The sequence below is a fragment of the Danio rerio genome, chromosome 6 (assembly GCF_052040795.2).
Source record: "Danio rerio strain M-AB ecotype USA chromosome 6, GRCz13ab, whole genome shotgun sequence".
Lineage (NCBI taxonomy): Eukaryota > Metazoa > Chordata > Actinopteri > Cypriniformes > Danionidae > Danio > Danio rerio.
Genome location: NC_141026.1, coordinates 53,864,531 through 53,889,329, shown reverse-complemented (window position 1 = coordinate 53,889,329; position 24,799 = coordinate 53,864,531). Strand labels below are relative to the sequence as shown.

The 24,799-nt window shown below is 36.0% G+C and overlaps 1 protein-coding gene across 3 annotated transcripts; it reads right to left on the bottom strand.

Moving 5' to 3' along the window:
* Positions 1 to 289: 289 nt before the first annotated feature.
* rspo4 (R-spondin 4) lies at positions 290 to 22,894 on the bottom strand. Of its 3 annotated transcripts, none has more exons than XM_087255991.1 (6): positions 22,685 to 22,830; positions 18,116 to 18,298; positions 16,600 to 16,737; positions 13,600 to 13,797; positions 2,922 to 3,783; positions 290 to 2,878 (listed from the first exon to the last, which is right to left on the bottom strand). In XM_087255991.1, exons 1-5 carry the CDS (start codon positions 22,794 to 22,796, stop codon positions 3,656 to 3,658), a joined length of 759 nt encoding a protein of 252 aa, XP_087112117.1. In that variant the 5' UTR covers positions 22,797 to 22,830; the 3' UTR covers positions 290 to 2,878; positions 2,922 to 3,655.
* Positions 22,895 to 24,799: the final 1,905 nt, after the last annotated feature.

The window sequence follows — 24,799 nt, the reverse complement described above, 5'->3', positions numbered from 1 at the left end:
GTTGTCAGATCATCTTCTGCCTATTAAATGAAGCCTTGTCATCGTTAAAGTCAACATTTTCTCTTTATTTCAAATATATAACCAGCCCAAACTAATGTAATTCACCAAAATGTTTGACACACACACGTAGCCTGTACTGTCCCACTGACACACTAATTTAATAACTGTGACAAAGTGAAAATATAGGCTAGTGTCATTTCGAAATGACAGAAAAACCAAACCGTGGTAAAAACAACACACGAAATAAAACACAAACGGCTCGCGATTAGAATGAACAGCAAATCAGCCAGCAGAGGATCAATAACAGACTTTTATTGGTCATTTTTGTAAATTGCACGACTTTCATACCTGTTAAGTTTCATGCCAGTAACCTGGTTTGCTCTCTCTCTCTCTCTCTCTTTCTGTGTGTGTGTGTGTGTGTGTGTGTGTGTGTGTGTGTGTGTGTGTGTTAAAGAGTCGCTGAGCTAACAGCTGACAGGCCGGGAACGCACACACACACACTGTATTTCTGACGGCAGACACGTGAACTAGGAGAACGTTTTTCTCGTATTTCTGATGCGCTTGAACCACATGTGACAGATTATAACGGCTTTAACAGACACATTTCTCAGTTGTTTGTCACAAAAACACTCTGTTATCCATTAAAAACGTTATTGAAACCCATTTTCGGAGCGCAAATTACCAGTTGTACACGCTGTAAACTGAAGTTTTTAGCATTCTAGCGGAAGAGCTGGTCGCTATGGGGCCCTCCATGCAGCAGCCATGAAAAAGGTCTATAGTGGCTTAGGAATCGTTTGGTGAATCATAAGTTGAATAATGCAGGACCAGTTGCAGCAATCATAAGCACTTGATCCTCTTGAAATTAGTTTATAAATCAACTTGACTTAAATAACCCAGCATTTCTTAGAGTAAGTGCATTTTCATAACTTCTCATCTTAACAAAAAAGCCAATATTCCTTCGAGGCTGATTGCTCTAGACAGCAAAACTGTGATATTTCCAGTAAATACAATTCAGCCGCCCGAGAGAGTCCTGTGGAGGAGAGCACAAATAAATCACATTCAAATCAGCTCATTCCCATCCATCTCAAATCAAAAGTGGAACATTTCAGTTTTCACAAGGGGACGATAATCAGTTACTGAGAAAAAAACAAACAAAACAACAGTCTGGTTTAACTGTACAGTTGAGGCTCTAAGAAAATAATGCAGCTCTCTTTAATTTCAGCTTTAGACAAAGTATGCTGACTATTGGCATGTTAACTCATATATAAAAATATTTATTAATCTCATTTAGGCCACTCAATTGGTCACATGATATCGCAACAGTCAATCACATGGCTCAGATTCACTAAAGATGAATAAATGGTGTGCAGGATGATGGATATTACATTGTTCTGTGTCTTGTTTTTGCTTCAATACAATTAAAGAAGTGCAAAAACAAGGATAGCATGTTGTTGGAAAGCACAGAAGAGCTTGAGGCATGTAGAGTACAAAAAAGCAGCAGAGATACAAACCAAACCACATGAAGCTGCCCGTCTGTTATTCATCAGGTGGAAATGTACAGTGACAAAATCCAACATGGTCCTTGTGTTTGTTAAACCACACTGTGCCGAGGAGGGTGAAAGAAATGCTGTAGTGTTGGGTAAAACGCTCCCAATTTGTCAATGCAATACATTGTTAACATCTTTTGTAAATTACACAGTATTTAACTGTATTATGAACTGTATTTTACTGTAGGATAGTTATGCAGTATGTTACTGTATTTTATAGTTGCATTGTGAAAATTACTGTATATTTTACAACAAATATATAGTAATATGCAGCAAGATATATGGTGCTGTAAATGTAAATACAGTATGTTTGTTTTTTGCTGTAATTGATTTACAGTAAGTTACTGGTGAACTGAAATGTAATATGAATTGAATTTTACTGTAGGACAGTTATGCAGTGTGTTACTGTATTTTAAAGTTGCATTGTGAAAATGAGTGTGTATTTTACAGTAAATATATAAAATACTGTAAATACATATACGGCAAGATAAATGGTGCTGTAAATGTGAATACAGTAGTTTTTCTGTAATAGACTTAAGCAGGTCTCACACCAGAAGCGCCGCTCGGCGACGCGCCACTTGGTGCCACGCAGCGCCATGCATTTTAGAATTTTAAACATAGGTTTCTATCAGGGTACGCACACTGGTGCCACAAGTTGGCGGCTGTCGGCGGCGCCCAGCCATGACTCAGGACGCTGTTCATATTTCAGCCGCGCAACAGAGCGCCATCTAGTTAGTTCCATGTTAAATATCGTGTGAATGTGCACGTCTGGTGTGTGAAACCTTAAACAGTCATGTGCGCGGCGTGTCGCTGCGCTTCTGGTGTGCGACCTACTATATAGTAAGTTGCTGGGGAAGTAAAATGTAATATGAATTGAATTTTTCTGAAGGACAGTTATGCAGTGTGTTACTTTATTTTAAAGTTTTATAGTGAAAATAACTCTATTTTACAGTAAATATATATCAATATACAGCAAAATAAATAATGCTGTAAATGTTAATACAGTATTTTTTTTTTTTTTTTTGCTGTAATTGATGTACAGTAAGTTACTGGTGAACTGAAATGTAATATGTCGTGGATTTTACTGTAGAACACTTATACAGCCTGTTACTGTATTTTAAAGTTGCTTTGTTAAAATTACTGTATATTTTACTGTGAAGACATATAATACTGTAAATGTATATACAGCAAGATGATTGATGCTGTAAATGTAAATACAGTATTTTGCTGTAATTGTTTTACAGCATGTTACTGGTGAACTGCGGCCAGAAGGTTACTGTAGATTCTACAGGAAATTGTCAACAGTTGACTTTATTATGAACTGCATTTTACTGCAGGACAGTTATGCAGTATGTTACTGTATTTTAAAGTTGCATTGTGAAAAGTAAATACATAAAATACTGTAAATACATATACATCAAAATAAATGGTGCTGTAAATGTGAATACAGTATTTATTGCTGTAATTGATTTACAGTAAGTTACTGGTGAACTGAAATGTAATATGAATTGAATTTTACTGAAGGACAGTTATGCAGTGTGTTACTGTACTTTAAAGTTATATTGTGAAAATTACTGTATATTTTACAGTAAATATATAAAATACTGTAATTAGATATACGGCAAGATATATGGTGCTGTAAATGTGAATACTGTATTTTTTTCTGTAATAGATTTACAGTAAGTTACAGGTAAACTGAAATTTAATATGATCTGAATTTTACTGTAAGACAGTTTGTTACTGTATTTCAAATTTGCATTGTGAATATTACTGTGTATTTTACAGTAAATATATAAAATACTGTAAATACATGTACGGCAAGATAAGTGATGCTGTAAATGTAAATACAGTATTTTGCTGTAATTGATTTACAGTAAATTACTGGGGAACTGCTGCCGGTAAGTTACTGTAGATTCTACAGGGAATTGTTAACAGTGTAAAAAAAACACAAATACAGGTTACGTTGTTCCATATTCATGTAAATAAACCTAATACAATATTTTTTACACTTGCATTAAAAAAAGATGTCGCTTGCCACATGTCAGATTAGTAAAATAGCAATATTACAATTCAAATAGCAATACAAAAATATGTTTTAAAAATGTTTATTATTGAGGAACAAAACTGCGGAAATTGACATTCCCCTGAGGAGGATTTGTTATGGTTCTGTTCCCGTAGAGCTTCAGCTTTTTCTGTGCATTTCTTCTCTCCTGTCTCTTTTCATTTTTTCTTTTATCTGTCAGAAGAACAACAACATATAAGACAGCAAGTTATGTAGGCAGTGAAAAGATTTATGTTCTTTATTACTGATGTAAAGCATTAATAACTGATCCAGAATCAAACAATAAAGTGCTTCTCACTTTTGAAAAAAAAAAAGCGATTAGTTGACTTTACTTAAAAAAGAGAGTAATCACATTGCCTTATAATTACGTAAACAAACAATGTGCATAATTATAAAAGTGAAGTAAAAACACGGCTTAGTCAGCTACGGATAAGGAATCCATAAAGATACACAAGAAATCGCAAGTCCAAGGTGCTCGAAAAGTACGTCAAAATTATAAAAAGCTTTTATTGACAGGACTACTGTTTGTGATTTGTTGTATTGATTGGTTGCATTAGTGAAGTTTATTTATAAACTAATTTTGAGAGGATCATGTGCTTATGATTGCTTGCAGCCGGCCCCGCATTATTCAACTTATGATTCCCCAATCAGACGATTACTGGGTCACTATAAATACCCTAAGTTCCATTTAACAGCATCTTTGTTTTGAAGAATCTCCCCTTCCACCCATACTCCTCCTCCTTTCCTAGATGGATGGCACGGTGGCCCAGTGGTTAGCACTGTTGCCTCACAGCAAGAACGTCACTGGTTCTAGTCCTTACCAACCCAGCCGACGTTTCTGTGTGGAGTTTACAAGTTCTCCCTGTGCTCACGTGGGTTTCCTCTAGGTTCCTCCTCCCACCGTCCAAAAACATGAAACTTAGGCCCCGCTTACACTAGTGCGTTTTAGAATGAAAACGATCCGCGTCCACACTTGCGTTTTACCCAGCGTTTCTGAACAGCTCTCCGTCCACACCAAAATGCTGAAAACGCACATCACGTGACCACACACACACTTTCGGGCAAGCGCTGCAGCCCATCTACCCAGATGAGAGCTGTGCTGGTCGGACTGCTCATCAAGCATCTCCCGCTGGATCTAATCTCACTATATTTATTAAACTCGACATATTATTTATCTTGTTGTCTTTATCTAACGACAGATTCCCTGACTTTGGTCATTGGAATCTATTACTTGTTCTCAGGTAACATGTTTTGGCTGAGCGCAAAGATAAGTTAATGATTAATGTAACCACGTAGCCTACATTCTGTATATTGACTGATCGCCTTTATCTCTATAATGTATAAACCTATTGTGTTATACTTTTATAATGGCCATTATCGATTATCAAAACTGATATTCAGCAGAAGAGAGGGGATGTTTCGTATTTTCACTGAAATTGAAAGGAGGCAGTTGTTATAGGTTCCGTTTTGTTATAAATATCCACACAGTGAAGATGACGCTCATATATGCAGCACAACGCCTCAACATTTCTGCTGTCTGTTAAATTGCTAATATTAAAATGAAAAAAGGCAGTTCCTTAAATCATGTTTTCATTTTATTGTTGAGAAAGTGAAACAACGTAGCCAGGGTGATGTGAATGAAGTTATAAAGTACACTGTTCCCATTGAAGATTTACCCATGTCCTCGGTAGTCTGTTATCCATGTCAAACTGAGGAGGGGGAGACTGCAGCCTTGATCAAACTTGCGAAGTCTAAACTTACAAGGGGAGGATGCAGGACTGAACTGTGTGTGTAGGCTACTTAATATTGAGGAAAAGCCCCAATCAGATAGGCGAATGACGGCAGCCCCGCCTCCGTTTTCAGATGTCTCCGTTTTTTGCTCATCCACACTGAGACAGAGCAGCAGCGTTTTGGAAGGAAAACGGCCTCTCCAGCGTTTCCAAAACACTCCGTTTTCGGCGCTCGAAAACTCCGGCGTAGTGTGGACGGATGGCGTAACCGTAGCAAAACTTATGCGTTTTAAAACGAAAATGCATTAGTGTAAACGGGGCCTTAAGTTGATTGACTAATCCAAATCGGCACCATAGACATGCTCCTAGTAAATAGCTATCTCCTAAGAGCAATCAATATCTGTTCATTAGCTACTACAGCAGGGGAGTTCTCAAGATCTACCTGAGCTCAAACTCCCCTATTGCCTTGCAAGTGGAAGGGAGCCCCGGGCTCCAGGATCTTATGAGCTCAAGGCTCTCTCCCAAGACAGCATGCCAAACAAGCTTTATAATCAATAATCTGCTAAGTGTGAGCTCTTGAAAATTGAAATTGCTGTGGTCACTCAAATGAAGGCAAGTTTTGCCAAAAATAGTACTGGTTTTTAAAGCAATAGTCATTTCAATAAAGGCTTTTTTACTTACTTTTTGAGTGCTTTGGACCTAGTTTGGAATGAGTTTGATCACTTATAATATTTTAACTATTGAAAAATACAACATATTAAAGTGTATTTGGTGTTTACCTGTTTCCTATAAAGCCTCATTAGAGGATATCAGGGTGTGTGACGTCATTAGAATGGAGATAAAGGAGGACACGGTCTACGTGACAAGCTTAAATAGCTTATTTCTCTGGATTTGAACATTTCTCCGAAACATTTGGGATAAGGTAAGTCCATAAGTCAGCAAAATATTTAACACTGTTCTAGTGGTTTTTGCATATTTTAATGAACAAAAAAATGTTGTACTTTGAATCCTACATTCTGAAAGCTATAGGATGCATTTATTTATCATCTTTGAATAAAAACTTATGCCCACAGCTCATAACCTGAGAATCGTGGCATTGAGTTCCTTACAGTTCTCCAAATGTTCATGTCTGCTTCGACTTTAAGAATCAAAATCAACAACAGAGAAGCTTCAGGGTGGTATGTACTGTCTTCCTCGGAAAAGAGATGAAAAAATATTATAGGCAAAAGCAGAGCAAACAAAGTGGGCACTTAAGAGTATTTATTCATCATTTATTCATTATTAACGTCATCCAAATCATGATCCATGTTTGTGTTTTTAAAGCGAACATAATAAGGGTCTCTATTAAACTGGAGTAAACAGTCATTATGGCGTAAAGAATGGGGTCTGAGCTTTGGGAAACACCAAGAACATCACTTTCTTCATGTGTTTTCCCTTGTTTTTGTTTTCTCATTCATTAGATCTCTGCCATGCTTTTTTCCCTGCTGTGATTAAAGCTTCCGAACGTTTTCATTTTCTCCGCTTTTGAGCATACACGGCACTAAAAGTCAATATTTACAGCTCTGAATCATCTGGTTTATGCCCATCGCTTCACCCTTTAATCCCAAAAGCAACATAAATCCATGTTAAGATCAGAGGTTTTTGTGTGTTATGATTTGGGCAGGTGAGTTTGGGTCATAACAGAGAACATTGGCAGATCTTCCGGTCTGAGATGCACCGTCTGACTTTCATTAGCTTTTGGGGGTTACATTTGAAGAAGGGAAAATCGAGAAGAAAGGGAACGATCTTGTGTTAATCTTGAGGACATCCTAGGACTAAATTAATTCAGAGGGTTCTCATTGGTCACACCATGAGGAAGGCTTTGAGGTGTCAGCTTCAGAGATTAACCACAATGGTGCTGATGGAGAACATCTGAGGTGGAGGACAAATACTTGTTATTGTATTTCAGAGGACTAATATTTGCTAATATACAGTTGAAGTCAAAATTATTCGCCCATATGTGATTTTGTTTTTCTGTTTAAAATGTTTTCGAAATGATGTTTAACAGAGCAAGACATTTTTCACATTGTTTACGATAATATTTTTCCTAATGGAGAAAGTCTGATTTGTTTTATTTCAGCTAGAGTAAAAAGAGTTTTGATTAATAATAAAAACATGTTATGTTCAATATTATTAGCCCCCTTAAGCAATGTTTGTTTTGATTGTCTGCAGAACAAGCCACTGTTATACAATGGCTGCGTCCAAAATCGCACACTTCCATACTATATAGTCCGCTAAAAACAGTACGCGAGCAGATTAGTATGTCAGAATTCGTAGAATTCGAAAATGTGTATGGGAAAACTACCCGCATGGCCTACTACTTTCAGCGAGATTCTGAAGTGCGCATCCGATGCACGCTATGCTATCACATGATGCACCTGGAAAGAATTCATAAATGGGAGTGAAGCGACACAACTGGCAACTGTAGGTCATGTGATAATGACAAAATGGCGGATGTAGTCAGATGTACTTCAGATGTACTTCAGAGTTTAATTCATACTGCTCACATAAGGGGCACCCCCAAGTGTAAACTCTGGCCACCCCATTATGATTTTTACTGTTGATATTATTAATTTAAATGTACTTGCGTAAATTCACAATGTTGCAATAAATAAATAAATAGCAGCCACTAAATTATTGTGGATTGATTGGTGCCACTGACATAACTGATTCACTGCCCCTCTCCCTCCCCGATATTCGCTGACAGCATGCACACACCTTCAATAGACAACAATGGCAATTAAATATTTACCTCAATGTACATCAATAGAAGTAGCTATAATAATTAAATTGTGGCTCAAAAAGGAATATGGATAAATGATATTATTATAGGGTCTGTAAAGTGAGTTTGAGTGTATATAGTAATGCCTTTTGTTCAGTTTGTTTATCTGTTTGTTGTATTAATTAATTCATTGATCTTCATTAATTTTAGACATACCATATACTGTATGCTGTACAATAAAAGTATGTGAATAATAACTGAAAAGTTATTTTCGTTTACAGTTGAAGTCAGAATTATTAGCCTCCTTTGATTTTTTTTCTTTTTTGAATATTTCCCAAATGATGTTTAATAGAACAAGGAAATTTTCACAGTATGTCCGATAATATTTATTCTTCTGTAGAAAGTCTTATTTGTTTTTTCAACTAGAATAAAAGCATTTTTTTAAAAAATTTTAAACACCATTTTAAGGACAAAATAATAAGCCCCCTTGAGCTATTTCTCTTTTCGATAGTCTACAGAACAAACCATCATTATACAATAACTTGCCTAATTACCCTAAACAGCCTAGTTAACCTAAATAACCTAGTTAAGCCTCTAAATGTCACTTTCAGGTGTAAAGAAGTTTCTTGAAAAATATCTAGTCACATATTATTTACTGTCATCATGATAAAATAAATCAGTTGTTAGAAATGAGTTAATAAAACTATTGTTTAGAAATGTGTTGAAAAAATGAGGGGGGGGGGCTAATAATTCAGGGGGGCAAATAATTCTGACTTCAACTGTATATATATATATATATATATATATATATATATATATATATATATATACCTGAAAAGTGTTTTTAAACTAAATATTGATTTTTATTTGCTTTGCACATTTACTTGATGAATTATTTCAAGGAATAAACTGCAATCTTTCAAGAGTAATTAATAAAATTAATTTAATCCACATAATTTCATATACCAGAAACAAAAATATAACATTATTTTGAATTTATTATTTTTTTTGTGTGCCACCCCAAGACCCCAAGATAAGAAAATTTTCTGGGGGCGCCACTGACTCACATTCATATAGAACATACTTTTCTAACGGTCAAGTAGTACATTTAAATTCAGATGCAGTAACTAGAAGGCAGTACCACCACCTTGCCTAATTACCTTCACTTGCCTAATTACCTGAATTTGCCTTATTAACCCTTTAAATCACATTTTAGGCTGAATATTTCTGACTTCAACTGTATACATTTTGCAATCAGCATTATTAGCCACCCTTTGATTTTTTTTCTTTTTAAAATATTTCCAAAATGATGCACAGAGCAAGGAAATTTTCACAGTATGTCTGATAATATTTTTTCTTCCGGAGAAAGTCTGTTTTGTTTTATTTCGGTAAGAATAAAATCAGTTTTTAATAAAAAAAAAAAAAACCTTTTAAGGTCAATATTATTAACCCCTTTAAGCTATATATTTTTTTGATAATCTACAGAAGAAACCATCATTATACAATAATTTGCCTAATTACCCTAACCTGCCTAGTTAACCTAATTAACCTAGTTAAGCCTTTAAATGTCACTTTAAGCTGTATATCAGTGTTATTTCCCTTTATGTATTAATTGTAACGACGGGGAGGAGTGACAGAGACAACAGGAGGTAAGATCCAATATGCAGGTTTATTCAGCGTCAGGCAAGCAGTGGTCATACAGGTACAAACGGGAATATGCAGGCAGTCCAGAATCGTAATTGTGTAATGTTTGAGCATGGGTGTCTGGGAGAAGTGCATGTATGAATATGTAGTCCAGGAAAAGGCAGAAGTGTAGTCCATGGGTTGTTGTGAGAACCAGCAATCTCTGGGTAGCGATCGCTGGTTATGTGACATTAATACTGCTCTTTTTATTTTTTATTTTTTGGAAGTGGTCTGTGTCTCTCTGCAAAAAGCAGCTGCTTGCTCCTTTGTTTGGTCCTGCCCCTGGTCCAATTAATGCCACATCCTGCTTAGTCAGCTGACTCCTGGCTGCCTATAAATTCTTCCTCTGTCACTTCCTGTTTAGCTGTTTGAGCTCACTTGTGGTTGGTAGTGGTGTGTTTAGGAATATAGAAAGAAATTGAGTGTTTGTTAGATTTGTTGAATTGGAGTTTGTCTAAGTGTTTGAGAAAGATCTGTGAAAGTATGTAGTGCTTTAGTTCTTGCTTTGTTGACATTGAAAATCTGACCCATGCCTGTTAAATGACTACTCTGCTGTTTTGCCCCTTTTTGGATTTGTTTGCAGATTGTAAATATTTGTACATAGTAAGTAGGGAGCTTGACGCCATTTTCTTTTGTACCTTCTTTAATTGATTTTTTTTTTTTTTTTTTTTTGTGGACAAGGTAGTAAGTTAAGAAAGTATATTTTATTTTCTTTCTTTTGGCTGAAAATAGGGAATTTAGAGATTAGAATTTAGGTTTTTTGTCTTGAAAAATATGTAGTCACATATTATTTACTGTCATCATGGCAAAGATAAAATAAATCAGTTAATAGAAATGAGTTATTAAAACTATTATGTAGAAATGTGTTGTCTCCATTGAACAGAAATTGGGGGAAACATAAACAGGGGGGCTAATACTTCAGGGGGCTGATAATTCTGACTTCAACTGTGTATATAAATAAAAGAAAGAGACAATTTTGCTAGATTGGGTGGTTTTGAATTTGATTGTGTGGGTAAAAAATGGCATTGGTGGGTTGACAAAATTTGGGTGGCTTTGAAACGTAAATTTTATATGCAGCTTATTACACAAAACGTAACTGCGTGCTCCTACTCCATTCATTTAGTAGTGACCAGTGTTTAGTAGTGACCGCGCAAATTGAGTGGGCCCACCTGCAAAAGGAGGTGAAGGAAAGACACCCCGCAAAAATCTGACTCCCCTTCGCGTGCACGTGCATCACGCAGCGCCTGCAGTTAACTCACAGCGGTTTATCATGAGACTTTATTAATCATGTTTTCTGCAGCTGACAGCAAAAACAAACACAAAAGTGTTGTCTGATCAACAAGCAGAGCCTAAATGTGTTCAAAAGAATTTAAAATGCCAAATGGGATGAATCTATACCCCATTTCGAAAGTAAAACATAGTCTAATAGGTAGTGTAATCTACACAACAATAAGTGCAGTGTGGGTAAGAAGGGGGCAGTGTTTCAATGTTATCCGGTTATGTTGTGGTTTTGTATCTGCTGGTGATGGTTGCTGTATAGTTAAAAAATTATCACAGTTAACGTAACCAGGATAATTTGATTTCAATAAATTAAAAGGTTAATCTAATATTTTGCACTCTAAAAAATAACTTAAGAGGTCTGTTACCACTACTTAGTTCAATACATTATTGTAACTTAAAAATCCTAAAATGCTGATTAGATTAAAACTTTTAAGTTGCCAGAATAATTTTATTAAGTTTTCGAAACAGGAAAATATTGACAATTACATCCATTTAAAAATGCAGCTACTTTAAAGGTAAATATATCTGTCAGTTGCTTTAAAAGAGTATTTACTTGTGCCAACCCAAAAATATTGGGTTGATAATGCACACTAATGAGTTGTTTTGTATTTTTAAGTCCACACACTAATGTTTTTTGTTATTTTTTTACACTGAAAATATGAGACAGTAAAACAATGAAAACATGTGGTTTAATACAAATAAAAAACTAACGAAAAAGAAAAATGTTGCTGTTAAATGTATTTCTTACAAGCATGAACAGTACATTTGAAAACAAAAAAAAATATTTAACAATTTTGGCTACTTAATTTCTTTGGGGTTCTAAACTTAAAAATGTGCATGTAATTAAGTACATAACACTGGATTTGTTTTCAATTTTAAAATAAAACACTAATTGAAACAACATTTTTTGAATACTCAACTTATAGATTTGAGGTTTTTGCTATGTAAAAATGCCTCTGATTGAAGAGGAAAATATTTGGCTAACATAATGGGCCCTATCATACACCCGGCGCAGTGTGGCGCAAGGCATGGCGCAGTAGTCTTTTGGTAGTTTCAGCTTAGCGCAAGAGTCGTTTTGAGGCATTGCGCTACGCTGTTTAAATAGCAAATGCATTAGCGCTCATTTGTGCGCCCATAGGCGTTCTGGTCTAAAAAGAAAGGCGTTCTGGGGCCGATCGCTGGCGCGTTGCTATTTTGAGAAACTATAATAGATTTTTCATTAGACCAAAACTAACCCGGTCTAAACTCCGGCGCAGAGTTGCGCCTCGCTTACACACTGCTTAATACGCACAAGAGAGCAATAGGCAAATATCTTTACATATAAAAAAAATTAAATATTAAGGATATATATAGGATATAATAAGAATAGATATAGAATATAAATATAAAGGATTAAAATATTACAAAACATATTATTTTCTAGCCTACATAAATATGAAAAACCACTGCTTTTATGTCTTCTTCATCTCGGGAGGCTTTTTCAGTTCATTCATAACAATTTGCTTTTGTATAATGTTATTATTATTAGCAGTATTATTTATTATATCCATATGGATATTTGTTTTATTAAAAACAAGCTTAGATTTGCCCACCTGTCAGGTTTTAGACCATATGGGGCAAAGCATGTGTTTTAGGATATAACTCAGGCTTTTGAGCACATTTTGTTATTATTATTCATTTTTTCGCTTGCTGGAAATTAGAACTGAATTTAGAAATAGTTTTGAAACGAATACTTGCGCTTAACAAACAAAATTAATTATTTATAGACTAATTGATGTCTGTGCGTAAAGGTTTCTCTATCCAAGAGCGAAAGTGAAAGTGATCCATTATCTCTCATTCTCACGCAGTAGATGCTCTGTTTAACAGTACTCTGTTTAAACTGTTAACTGTTTGCTTGTGAAATGCTTATTTTTTCCTCTTAGACTTACTTTGCGTCCTGTAAATAGCGAATGCGCTCTTGGCGCGACGCAGCTGACTCTTAAAGGTAATGGGAGATGAGACTTGGTTTTTGGTTTATTCTTAAAACACACCTATAACTCATTAAGAAAATAAACTCAACCCTTTTAGACTATACGCCACGGCGCAAGGCTGATTTCCCATCCTTAAATTAGCAAAAACGCGTCCTGACACGCCCTGAAAGCATTTGCGCCCTGCGTTTTGCACTTTGCGCATGGACCGTCAAAATAAAGCCCAATAAGTTAGATTGTTTGATGTTGTGTAACTTCAATATATTAATGCAAACTGTTGTTTTTTTATTTTGTCTAAACAATACTTTTTAGAGTGTGGGCATTTTTTTGTGCGTTTGAGCGGGTTTTGGACAGCTTTTTGGCTGGAAAAAGTCAGCTATATCTGGCAACACTGATTTTCATTTCATTCAGACTTCAAGTGGAAATAGAAATGATATAGATTTTGGGTGTTCTTGTAAAATGTAGCTGCTTTGAGTAACAATTGCAGAAATGTGTTTTATAATCTGGCTTTCTGTTCATGTTGTTCCCACTACTGAATTACATTCTGCAACTGTACTTTATTCTTCACCTTTGCGACACCGTCTCTTCATCTGGCACTTTCTGCTCTCGGTTTGAGGTGGACACAGGGTTTCCTTCTCCTCAGGTGTGTTTCTGGACAGCTCTCGGGTCCTGCTCTGAAGGCCCCATCTGACTCCACAGCTCAGGCCGTTGTGCTGACATGAGCTCCATTCACTCCAGAAACCAAAAACACTGAACACACAGCCTTCTGGAGGACAAACAAAGCAGACCAACATACCCTGTTTTCAGTTTTCAAACATTTATGACTTTCTCTTTCTGTTGAATACAAAAGTAGATATTTTGAAGAAGGTTGTAAACCAGTGGTCGCTGAATTCCATAGTGAGAAAAACAACTACTGTGAATGTCAATGGTTACTGTTTTTCAACATTCTTCAAAATATCTTCCTTTGTTTTCAACAGAAGAAACTCAGGTGTGAATACATTTTTTATGAGTATTTCTTTCTGTTGAATACAAAAGAAGATAATTTGAAGAATGTTGTAAAGTAGGGCTGCGACAACGAATCGATTAAATCAATAAAAATTGATTACTAAAAGCATTGGCAATGAATTTCATAATCGATAATTGATAATAATTAATACAAAAAACACTTTAGTTCAGTGCGGAGCAGAGTGAACACGGTCTCTCCCGCGCACTGATACAGAGTTCGGCGCCTCATAGAAATGGATGAGGAAGAAGGGAGTTCAACAGCAGGGTCCTACTTTCATTTCGTTTTGAAGTGAGGACCATAAAGTCCCTGGTGCTGATGTTTTACTCGTTATCCAGCTTGACAAACATGACAAGTTAGCGTTAGCTCGTTTACCCTTAGGGTCTACTCACACTATGCCATCCATACCGTGCCCAGGCCAGTTTCCTGGATCGTTTGAGAAGTGTGAGTGCGTTGAATCGGGCTCAAGCACGATTCACTTGGCCGGCCCTGGCCCGGTTGGAAGAGGTGGGCCTGAGTGCGGTTCACTTGGGCTTTGGCAAAACGCGCCAAAGCCCGAAACTGAAAGCGAGACGTGACGTTAAGGGACTGTTTCATATGGATTTATTAATCATTCTTACTGTTCAGTGAACGCAAACCCCTCACTGAACGACAGATGCGCACCTTCAGCAAACCTCCTCATTCCTGCAGCACGAGGGCTTTATGACTGTTTATGAGCGCCAAAAGTGGCGGATCTGTTCGGTGAAATATCTGACTGCGTGTCACCGCATCCCTAAGGACTGTTTGGCGAAATATTTGACTGCATGTCACTGCATATCAAACGATATAACTAGAGAAATCTCCACTGTGCTGAGCGAGAGCGCTCACTGAACAGCGCAGCATCCATAACGTAAGCGTGCCCAGGCCCGATTATAGTGTGAGTACGGTCCGTCGGGGGAGACGGGAGGGGGGACAAGCGTGCTTTGGCCCGGTTTGGGGCAACTGTACATAGTGTGAGTGCGGCCTTAGAGAGGCAACTGAGAAAATCAAACTGAGCTTTAGCACGGTGTCTGGCACTGAGCCAGAGAGAGCTCATGCTGAGCAGAGCTCTCAGTAAGGGACCGTCGGAAAAGTGCTTCTTTTTCGTTTTTTTTTTTTTTTTCAAAAGCAAAACCAACTTAACCCCATTGAGAAAACGTGTCACATTATCTCAATTATGCAGCGTTTTAACTGCCTAATACTTAATTTATGTTTTAGACATATAAATACAAACACGTACTAGTAAAACAAAACATTTACAGTTTGTAAAACACACAAGGATATCTAACAATCCATTCAAATAGAATTTGCTGATGTGTTTTATGTCAGATACACATAGTGAAAGTAACTATAAAGTTGAATCCACTCTTCTCTAAGTTCACCAGCCACTTACTTGCACGTATTTGGGAAGAACTGGTGAATTTACACCCTGTGTGTTCCGCTTTTATGAATGATGCAAACGTGTGGCCGCAAGTAAACATGGCGACAACCATCTCACGTTGTAGATCACGATCGCTTGCCTTACACGTTTATGTGAACTGGTAAAACTTCTGTTTGAGATTATATCTCATAACCATTATTATTCTTACCCTACTCACAAATAATTTAACTTGTTTTAAGCAAACAATCACCTAATTTTGCACCAATAATTTCTATTTCATGTGTCTAGTATGTGTCTTGATTTAAAAAATCTTCAGATAATTGGATTGGAAACAGGACAAAACTACTTAGTTTTTATTTTATTATTATTATTAAAATTATTACAGCTCAGGGATGAGCTTTTGTGAATAAGCGGTTGGAAATTAATGCCTTTCTTTTTTTTTTTATCCGATTCATTGATTAATCGAAAAAACAAGCGACAGATGAATCGATTATTAAAAACAATTGTTAGTTGCAGCCCTATTGTAAAGCAGTGGCCGTTGAATTCCATAGAAGGAAACACAGCTACTGTGGAAGTCAACATTCTTCAAAATATCTTCCTTTGCATTCAACAGAAGAAACTCATGTATATGAATAATTTTTTGTTTTCATTTTTATGAGGTTCTTTCTGTTAAATACAAAATAAGATATTTTGAAGAATGTTGTAAAGCATTGGCCGTTGAATTCCATAGAAGGAAACAGAACTACTTTGGAAGTCAACATTCTTCAAAATATCTTTGTTTGTGTTCAACAGAAGAAACTCATGTGTATGAGTATTATTGTGAACAATAATTTAACAAATGGATTCTAAAATCACTTGACCTGAAATTGGTATATTATACTGTAGTTGAAATGAGTTTGCTTCCTAATAAACCTTACGGTTTTAACAATGTTTTTGCCAACATGTCTTGTTTTTTTATTTTATTTTTTAATGAATCCTCCTTTGTTGGTAAGCAATCCTTTGAACTCAGTCCTAAATCTGTGTACGATAGTTAATGGCATGTAAATACCCTGCTAAATGCAAGCAGAAATTGTCTCTAAGCCCCTATCTTGTTGCATAGCATGACTGATCTCCTTCAGGACGGTAATGTGAGTTTAATGGCATCTGATCATGAGTGAATCTCTTACCCACACAGTCTGTGGACTGAGCAAACGTGCCCTCTGGACAGCTCTTGAAGCATTTGCCCTTGAAGAGCAGAAAGCCGATCTTACACTTGGTGCAGAAGTCTTTGTTGAAGCACCTCTCACACTCTGGAGCTTTGCATTCTGGGAGAGGATTAGAGGCATGTATGAGATGTGTGGTATCGCTACAGGGCTTTCTAAAGAGGTCAAGTTCTGTAAAGGTATTATTAATAATTAAATAAATGATAAATATATATTTTTAGAAACATGAGATATTTCTCCATGTTTAAAATCTTTCAACTAATTTTTTTTCTTTGCTACAGGGCTTTCTTAAGAGCACAAGTTCTCGGACAAAAAAGCTAATAATAATAATAATTAACTAAATTATAAATATATATTTTTAAAACATGAGATATTTCTCCATGTTCAAATTCTTTCAACTAATTTTTTTATTTATTTTTTATTTTTATTGCTACAGGGCTTTCTTAATAGTTCTAAGACAAAAAAGCTAATAATATTAATAATAAATTAAATTAATAAATGAATAATACATTTTAAAAACAAATGTAAAAAACATGACATATAATGAGAAAATTAATCACTTTAATTTTACAACTTTAATTTAACAAATACTTTAAATTAATTAAAGTAAATGTTTATTTTTAACCAACAAACAAACAAGAAAAAAAATGAAAAAATAAATGAATAAATAAATAAATAATGCATGATTTTATGTTAAGGACATTTTTTAAGAGCATTATTATTCCTGTTGTATTTACCCAATTTAATCTCCATTAAATTTCCCCATGTTTATGATGTAATATTCAGTACATATATTTTAATTGGTATTATTATTGTTGATATATTGTAATATTTGACTCAAAAAAGACATTTGCTGTTTGTTCAAACTAGTTAACTCTTAAATTTGTAAAAAAAAAACTATTAAATTAACTAAATTCCTTCTTGTTGTGCCAACACAAATCGATTGTGTGAAACCCTGCACTGTTTTAATATTAAATAATAATATAAACAATTTTAAGGAAAGATTTTAAATGTGAACAAAAAATCATTTTAAATACATGCTTTAATATTAATGACAAATTTAATATTAATTCATACAATTGTTAATAAATAATAATTAATAATTTTTTCAACTTAAGCGGTTTATGACTTCTGCATATTTTATTATAGTATTATATGTAAAGTGTACAAAATATTCTGTCTATTACTTATTAGTAAATTAGTTTCCATATTTTGCGATTCACAAGTTTTTTTGTTTATTTAAGGTTGTAAATTGCATTATGGGATGTTAATCTCTGCTCTGTTGACTTTTGATGTTGAAAATTCAACTCTGCAGTTTAACAAAGTGACTTTTGTTGACATTTTAGTAGTTTAAAATAAATCAAGCTCCCATAATGCAGTTCAAAAGCATAGATAAATCTAAAATAAAAACATAAATCACAAAATATGGAAAGCTACTAATTTACAGATATTCTTTACGTTATGAGAAGGATGTTCTCACTCATGCAGCGGTTGAGCTCTTTTCCTCTGAGGCCGAAGTGTCCGGCAGGACAAGAGTGCAGACAGGATCCATGGTGAAGGATGCCATCTCTGCGCAGGAAGAGGAAGAGACGCTCGGAGCAGCGCAGACAGCCATTCTCTCTAGAGCACAGCACACAGCTCCTGCAGTCCTGACGCCAGCTCTCTGACACAACAGCAACAACACAACATCATCAGCAAACACTGCAAGAGAACATGCTAGATTTGTATGCAGCAATAATAATAATGCATTTTAGTAGTAATGCACTTTTCTTAAAACGAAAGCAATACAGTAAAAAAACTAAACATAAAAATAAACAGTACAAAATCATCATCGGCTAATAACATGCCTCAATAAATGTGTCTTTTTTTAAGAGATCCAAAGTTAGTGCATTCCAGATAGTAAAAGGAAGTGCATTCAATAATTTGGAGGCTTTAGATGAAAGGTGACATCCTCTGTCACATTATACCATCTGCACTGACATTTGGGGCTTTGACATGATATTTGAAATGCCATAAGCATATATGTCATCTCTTGGGTGTTTGAAAAGGGCTCAGCTTCATTCTGGCACCTGTCTTCTGTTTCTGTAAAGATAGACTAATAATAATACTTGCCATGTCTGCACTTTTTCTTGAAAATTATAATCAATATAAATGCCTTTGTATTAGTTCAATGTACAGTTGATGATTCACATCACTAGTAAAAGGCATAAAATGTGCCATGAAAATACTGATATTACACTATTGCACACGTCATCATTTCTGGTCGTGTCTTGTTTTGTTTGCACCTGTCACTATTTCTTGTAGTCATTAGTTTTGTTTGTTTTGTTTTGTTTGCACTATTGCACCTGTCCCTATTTCTGGTCGTCCTGTGTTTTGTCTTGTGTTGTTTCTTTGTTTGCACCTTTTACTATTTCTTGTAGTCATTAGTTTGTTTTGTTTTGTTTGCACCTATCACCATTTCTTGGTGTCATTAGTTTGTTTTGTTGTTTTTGCACCTGTCACCATTTCTTGTAGTCAGTAGTTTTTTGTTTGTTTGTTTGTTTGTTTTGTCTTGTTTGCACCTGTCACCATTTCATGTAGTCATTAGTGTTTTGTTGTCTTGTTTTGTTTTGTTTGCACCTGTCACCATTTTTTGCATTTTTTGTTTTGTTTTTTTTTGTAGTCATTTTTTTTTTTTGCACCATTGCACCTGTCCCTTTTTCTGGTAGTCCTGTGTTTTTTTCTTGTTATGTCTTGTTTTTTTTGTTTGCACCTGTCCCTTTTTCTGGTAGTCCTGTGTTTTGTCTTGTTATGTCTTGTATTTTTGTTTGCACCTGTCACCATTTCTGATAGTCCTGTGTTTTGTTTTGTTTGTTTTGTCTTGTTTTGTTTTGTTTGCACCTGTCTCAGATAGTCCTGTGTTTTGTATTGTCTTGTTTTGTTTGCACCTGTGACTACTTCTTGTAGTCATTAGTTTGTTTTGTCTTGTTTTATTTGCACCTGTCACCATTTCTGGTAGTCCTGTGTTTTGTTTTGTCTTGTTTTGTTTGCACCTGTGACCATTTCTGGTAGTCATTAGTTTGTTTTGTTTTGTCTTGTTTTGTTTGCACCTGTCACCATGTCTGGTAGTCATTAGTTTGTTTTGTTTTGTTTTGTCTTGTTTTGTTTGCACCTGTGACCATTTCTTGTAGTCATTAGTTTGTTTTGTCTTGTTTTATTTGCACCTGTCACCATTTCTGGTAGTCCTGTGTTTTGTTTTGTTTTGTTTTGTTTGCACCTGTCATCGTTTTTTGTAGTCATAATTGGTTTTGCTTTGCTTGCACTATTGCACCTGTCACCATTTCTGGCAGTCCTGTGTTTTGTTTTGTCTTGTCGATATTACACCATTGCACCTGTCACCATTCTAGTCCTGTGCTTAGACCTTCGCATAAAACCTTTAAATTGCTGCCTTGTGATTGGCTGATTAGAAATCTGCAAAAAAAGCCAGTTAGTATATATTTTTGCATAACTAATTTATGTTTCATTCTTGCGCTATTTATATTCAAATAAAGGCAACCTTGGTGAGCATAAACATTTTTAAACCAATTTTACCATATATACTTTTTCAAATTTAAAATTCCACATTTGTTTTGTCCTACTGCTAAAACTTTCTTTAGTTTAACAGTTTAGCTAAAACTACAGGGAACATGAAACAGCAACTTTGTGACCAAATCAAAGGTTAAAGCCAGTAAACTGCTTCGATGTCTATAAATTAAGAAATATTGTGCCTATGAGGAGCTGAACCCCGGTCTGCTGCATGGTTTAGAGGTTATAGCAAACCAGTTGTCTAAAAGCATCTGCTGAATAACTGTCTACACTCTTAGTGTCTCTTTTCCTTTGTACAAAATGTGTTCTTAATGTACAGACTGCATGCATGTTTACATCCGAAATACGGCCAAAGCCAGAGCTTGAAGACATCAGTCTGCCTGTGTTGTGTCACATATTGAGCCACTGGAGAGCGTTTGCAGGGGGGAGATGTGAAGGAATAGCAGATGGTTCGTATCTTCATATCCTTCATTGGCAAATAAAGAGGGACACCACTGTCTAAAAAGACACCGAGAGCCAAACCGAGATGCATTCTCCGCTTTCTCATCAATATATATACTTCTCTATTTCGTGCATGGATGTCAGTCAAACGAAATTGAGAAAACATGGGAGGAAATAGAAGTTAAGAAATGAAGGACAGATTCTTCTAGTATGCTCAAGATGAGTAAAAGTGCTTTCTGATGGTTGAGAATGAAAAGGGTATTGAATTGAGAAAAGTGAGTTGGTGCAAGTGAATATTTTGTTGGTTACAATAAAAATTACTTTTAGCAAGACTCATTTTAATTAATTTTCAGTACATTTATACCTTTAACCATCTCATTTTACAATAATAAATGATGATGTACTAATATGTCAGTTAAATGTTGAACTAATGATGAGTTAAGGCATGCGCTAATCATGAACTCATGAAGTGTAAATAATGGCTACCTTAATTACTTGTTAGTGCATGTTTGCTAATTAACGTTTAATTAACACTTTAGTTTTAGCTAAAAGTAACTAACGCAAACTCAATCTATTCAATGTTTTTAAATTAAATGTTAATGTTAATTTAATTAAATGTTAAATATTAATGTTTCTTTATGTCATGACTTTACTTGGAGGGGCACATTATCATTAACTCATTCTTAACTACTCATGGACTCCTGTGCTTAAACATAACTGTTATGAACGTCTGTCTAGTGTGCGTTTACATTACATGTAATAACTGCCATTAAATGCACAAAATCCCAATATTCGACAAACTGCATTATTCATTCATTTTCTTTTCGGCTTAGTCCCTTTAGTAATCTGAGGTTGCCACAGCGGAATGAACCGCCAACTTATCCAGCACGTTTTTACACAGCGCATGCCCTTCCAGCCGCAACCCATGTGAAACAAAATGCATTATTTATTACATAAAAAATGTTAATAAACTACTGTTTAACAGTTAACGTACACCCCAAAAATTATTTTGCTGCTTGTTCAAAATACGCTTTTTAAGCAACACAATTCTTGAGATTTTTGGGGGGACAACTTAATTGTTTTATGTTTAATCCACTTAAACTTGTCAAAACCAGTGAACAACATATATGAATTATGCGGAACCCTGAATTTCTCACAATGTAGTTTAAAGCCTAATTTACAGAACATTTGATATCCAGCTAGTGAAACAAATGTTATTTAATCACATTTAAGAATCAGAGATACATGTTTGTACGTAATATGTAATGTTTTGGTATGGGTGCCCACTAAAAAACCAAAAGTTCTTCAAGGTACTGCAACAGATAAAAAATTATTTTATTACTTAGATTTTCTGTCTTTTTTTCTAGTAGTTTTGAGAAAAAATACGCCAAATTTGAGCAAGTTTTCTATAAAACAACCAAAATAATCTGCCAATGGTGAAAGCAATATTATGTTATGTCCAACCAAAAAACAAGATTATTTTGCTTACCCCATAAGTAGATAATTTTGCTTGTTTTAAAGAAAAACTCACTCAATTTTGGCATATTCATTCATTTTCTTTTTGGCTTAGTCCCTTTATTAATCAGGGGTCGCCAGAGCGGAAGGAACCACCAACTTATCTAGAACATGTTTTACTCAGCCCTTCAGCTTTGTCAACAGACAATTTAGCAAACCCAAATCACCAATAGTGCATCTCTTTAGACTTGTGGGGGAATCCGGAGCCCTGGAGAAAACCCATTCGAACACGGGGAGAACATGCAAACTCCACACAGAAATGACAACTGACCCAGTCGAGGCTCAAACCAGCAACCTTCTTGCTGCGAGGCGATTGTGCGACCCACTGCAGCACCGTGATGCCCTTTTGGCATTTCTTAAAACAAGGCAATATTTTTTGCTTGTCTAGTAAATGCTTCTTGATTTTTAGATATTTGGACTAGAAACAAGATTAAAAAAAATATTTTAAAAGGCAGTGAGAACCAGCATAAACAAGTTTTCGTGAGCAGACGTGAAACACAAATGACAAGCGAATAAAAACCTGTCTCACCTCTTCTTTTCCTCACAGCTAACGTCAATAGGAGCATCTGACAAAACAGGGAGAGTAGAGCCAAAAGTTGCCAATGCATCTGGACAAGGAGCAGGTTCTGTAACATCTGCATGAAACTGACTGTCTGCGAAGGAGATCCAGCCTCTCTGTGCCTGATGCTCAGCCTGCCCACATCACCTGATCCACCAACAGCTGCCCAATGCACACTCCAGCTGCGGAGCTCATTTTACGTGTAGAACCGGCTTTAATGTAGCATATCTGAGGCAGAACTCAACTTTTGACCCTTCTGTCAAACCATAATCCCTAGCCAAACTATTTCATCCCACCATATTTAATTTATTTTCCCATTCGCTGTGGAATACAGATTGCAATTGTGGCTCTCTGGATCGTTCACCAACGTTCTGAGACCGACATGTTTATTTTATCGTATAATTTTGAGGGTATTATTAATTAAAGCTATATAAAGAGTAACTTGTGACTGCAAACTTTCAGTGTTTTTCATGGGCCTATTCCATTGCATTTAACCACATTGCATGCATACCTGCATTACAATACACTTAGTTTAAAATGTATTTTTACACACATAGACATAGAAGGTGCTGCATGCCTTCTTAATGGTTAAAGGGAACCTATTATGCCTCTTTTTACAAGATGTAAAATAAGTTTTTGATGTCTCTAGAGTGTGTATGTGATGTTTCAGCTCAAAATAGCCGACAAATAATGTTTTAAAACTCTTTGAAACTGCCCCTTTTAGGCTTTGATCCTAAATGTACCGTTTTGGTGACTGTCGCTTTAAATTAAAATGAGATTGTGCTCTTTTCATGAGGGTGGATCCCTATGTGTCAGTGTAACGGAGGCCAGCTAGTGTGAGCTGTTCAGGTAAACCTCACTCCTCTGACCTCTAAATGTGCTCTAGCGACAGATGCTAGAGGCCGTGATCTTTAGCCTCCTTGTTAGAGCAACCAACTCCCATACAGAAGGTCGCCGGTTCGATACCAGGTTGGAGCGGGTTGATTGGCGTAGAATCGACGGGGTTACATTGGTGCTGTGACCCAGATGGGAGTGAGGTTTAGGGGGTGAGTGTAACGGAGGCCAGCTAGTGTGTGCTGTGCAGGTAAACCTCACTCATCTGACCTCTAAATGTGCTCTAGCGACAGATGCTAGAGGCCATGGTTTTTAGCCTCCTTGTTAGAGAAACCGACTCCAATGCAGAAGGTCGCTGGTTCGATACCAGCTCGCAGCGGGTTGGGTGACGTCGGACCGGCGGTGTTACATCAGCATAGTGGCAAATTCAAAAACAAGACTAACATCCTAAGCTAATGAAGGAGAGATCATCACTAATGGCTAGGGCTTTCCCCCTATGATGACACATACAAATGCCTGTGTGTCTGCATAGTGGCAGATTCAAAAACAAGATTAGCGTCCTATGCTAATGAGGGAAAGACCATCACTAATGGGTGGGGCTTTAAAACTCTTTGAAACTGCCCCTTTTAGGCTTTGATCCTAATTGTGCCGTTTTGGTGACTTTAAATTAAAATGCTTTAAATTAAAATGAGATTGTGCTCTTTTTATGAGGGTGGATCCCTATGTGTCAGCATAGTGGCAGATTCAAAAACAAGATTAACGTCCTATGCTTATAAGGGAGAGATCATCACTAGTGGGCAGGGCTTTCCCTCTCTGATGACACGTACAAATGCCTATATGTCAGCATAGTGGCAGATTCAAAAACAAGACTAACGTCCTAAGCTAGTGAGGGAGAGAACATCAATTATGGGCGGGGCTTTCCCTCTCTGATGACACGAACAAAGAGAGAATGTAAATCAAAGTGTTTCTGCAGACTGGTTTTATCAAGTAGGATTATAAAAAAAAAAGATTTTTTTTCCCATTAGAAGCTGGTTATATTCCCACACTGTTACCACACAACCCTTTATAAAAGTAATTCTTGCATAATAGGTCCCCTTAAAAACTCCTATAGCTATTGTCATAGTGCAAGGGTGCCCAAACTTAGCCCTGGAGGGCCGGTGTCCTGCATAGATTAGCTCTAACGTCCTCTAAGACGGCTGCCTAGAAGTTTCAAATATATATATATATATATATATATATATATATATATAA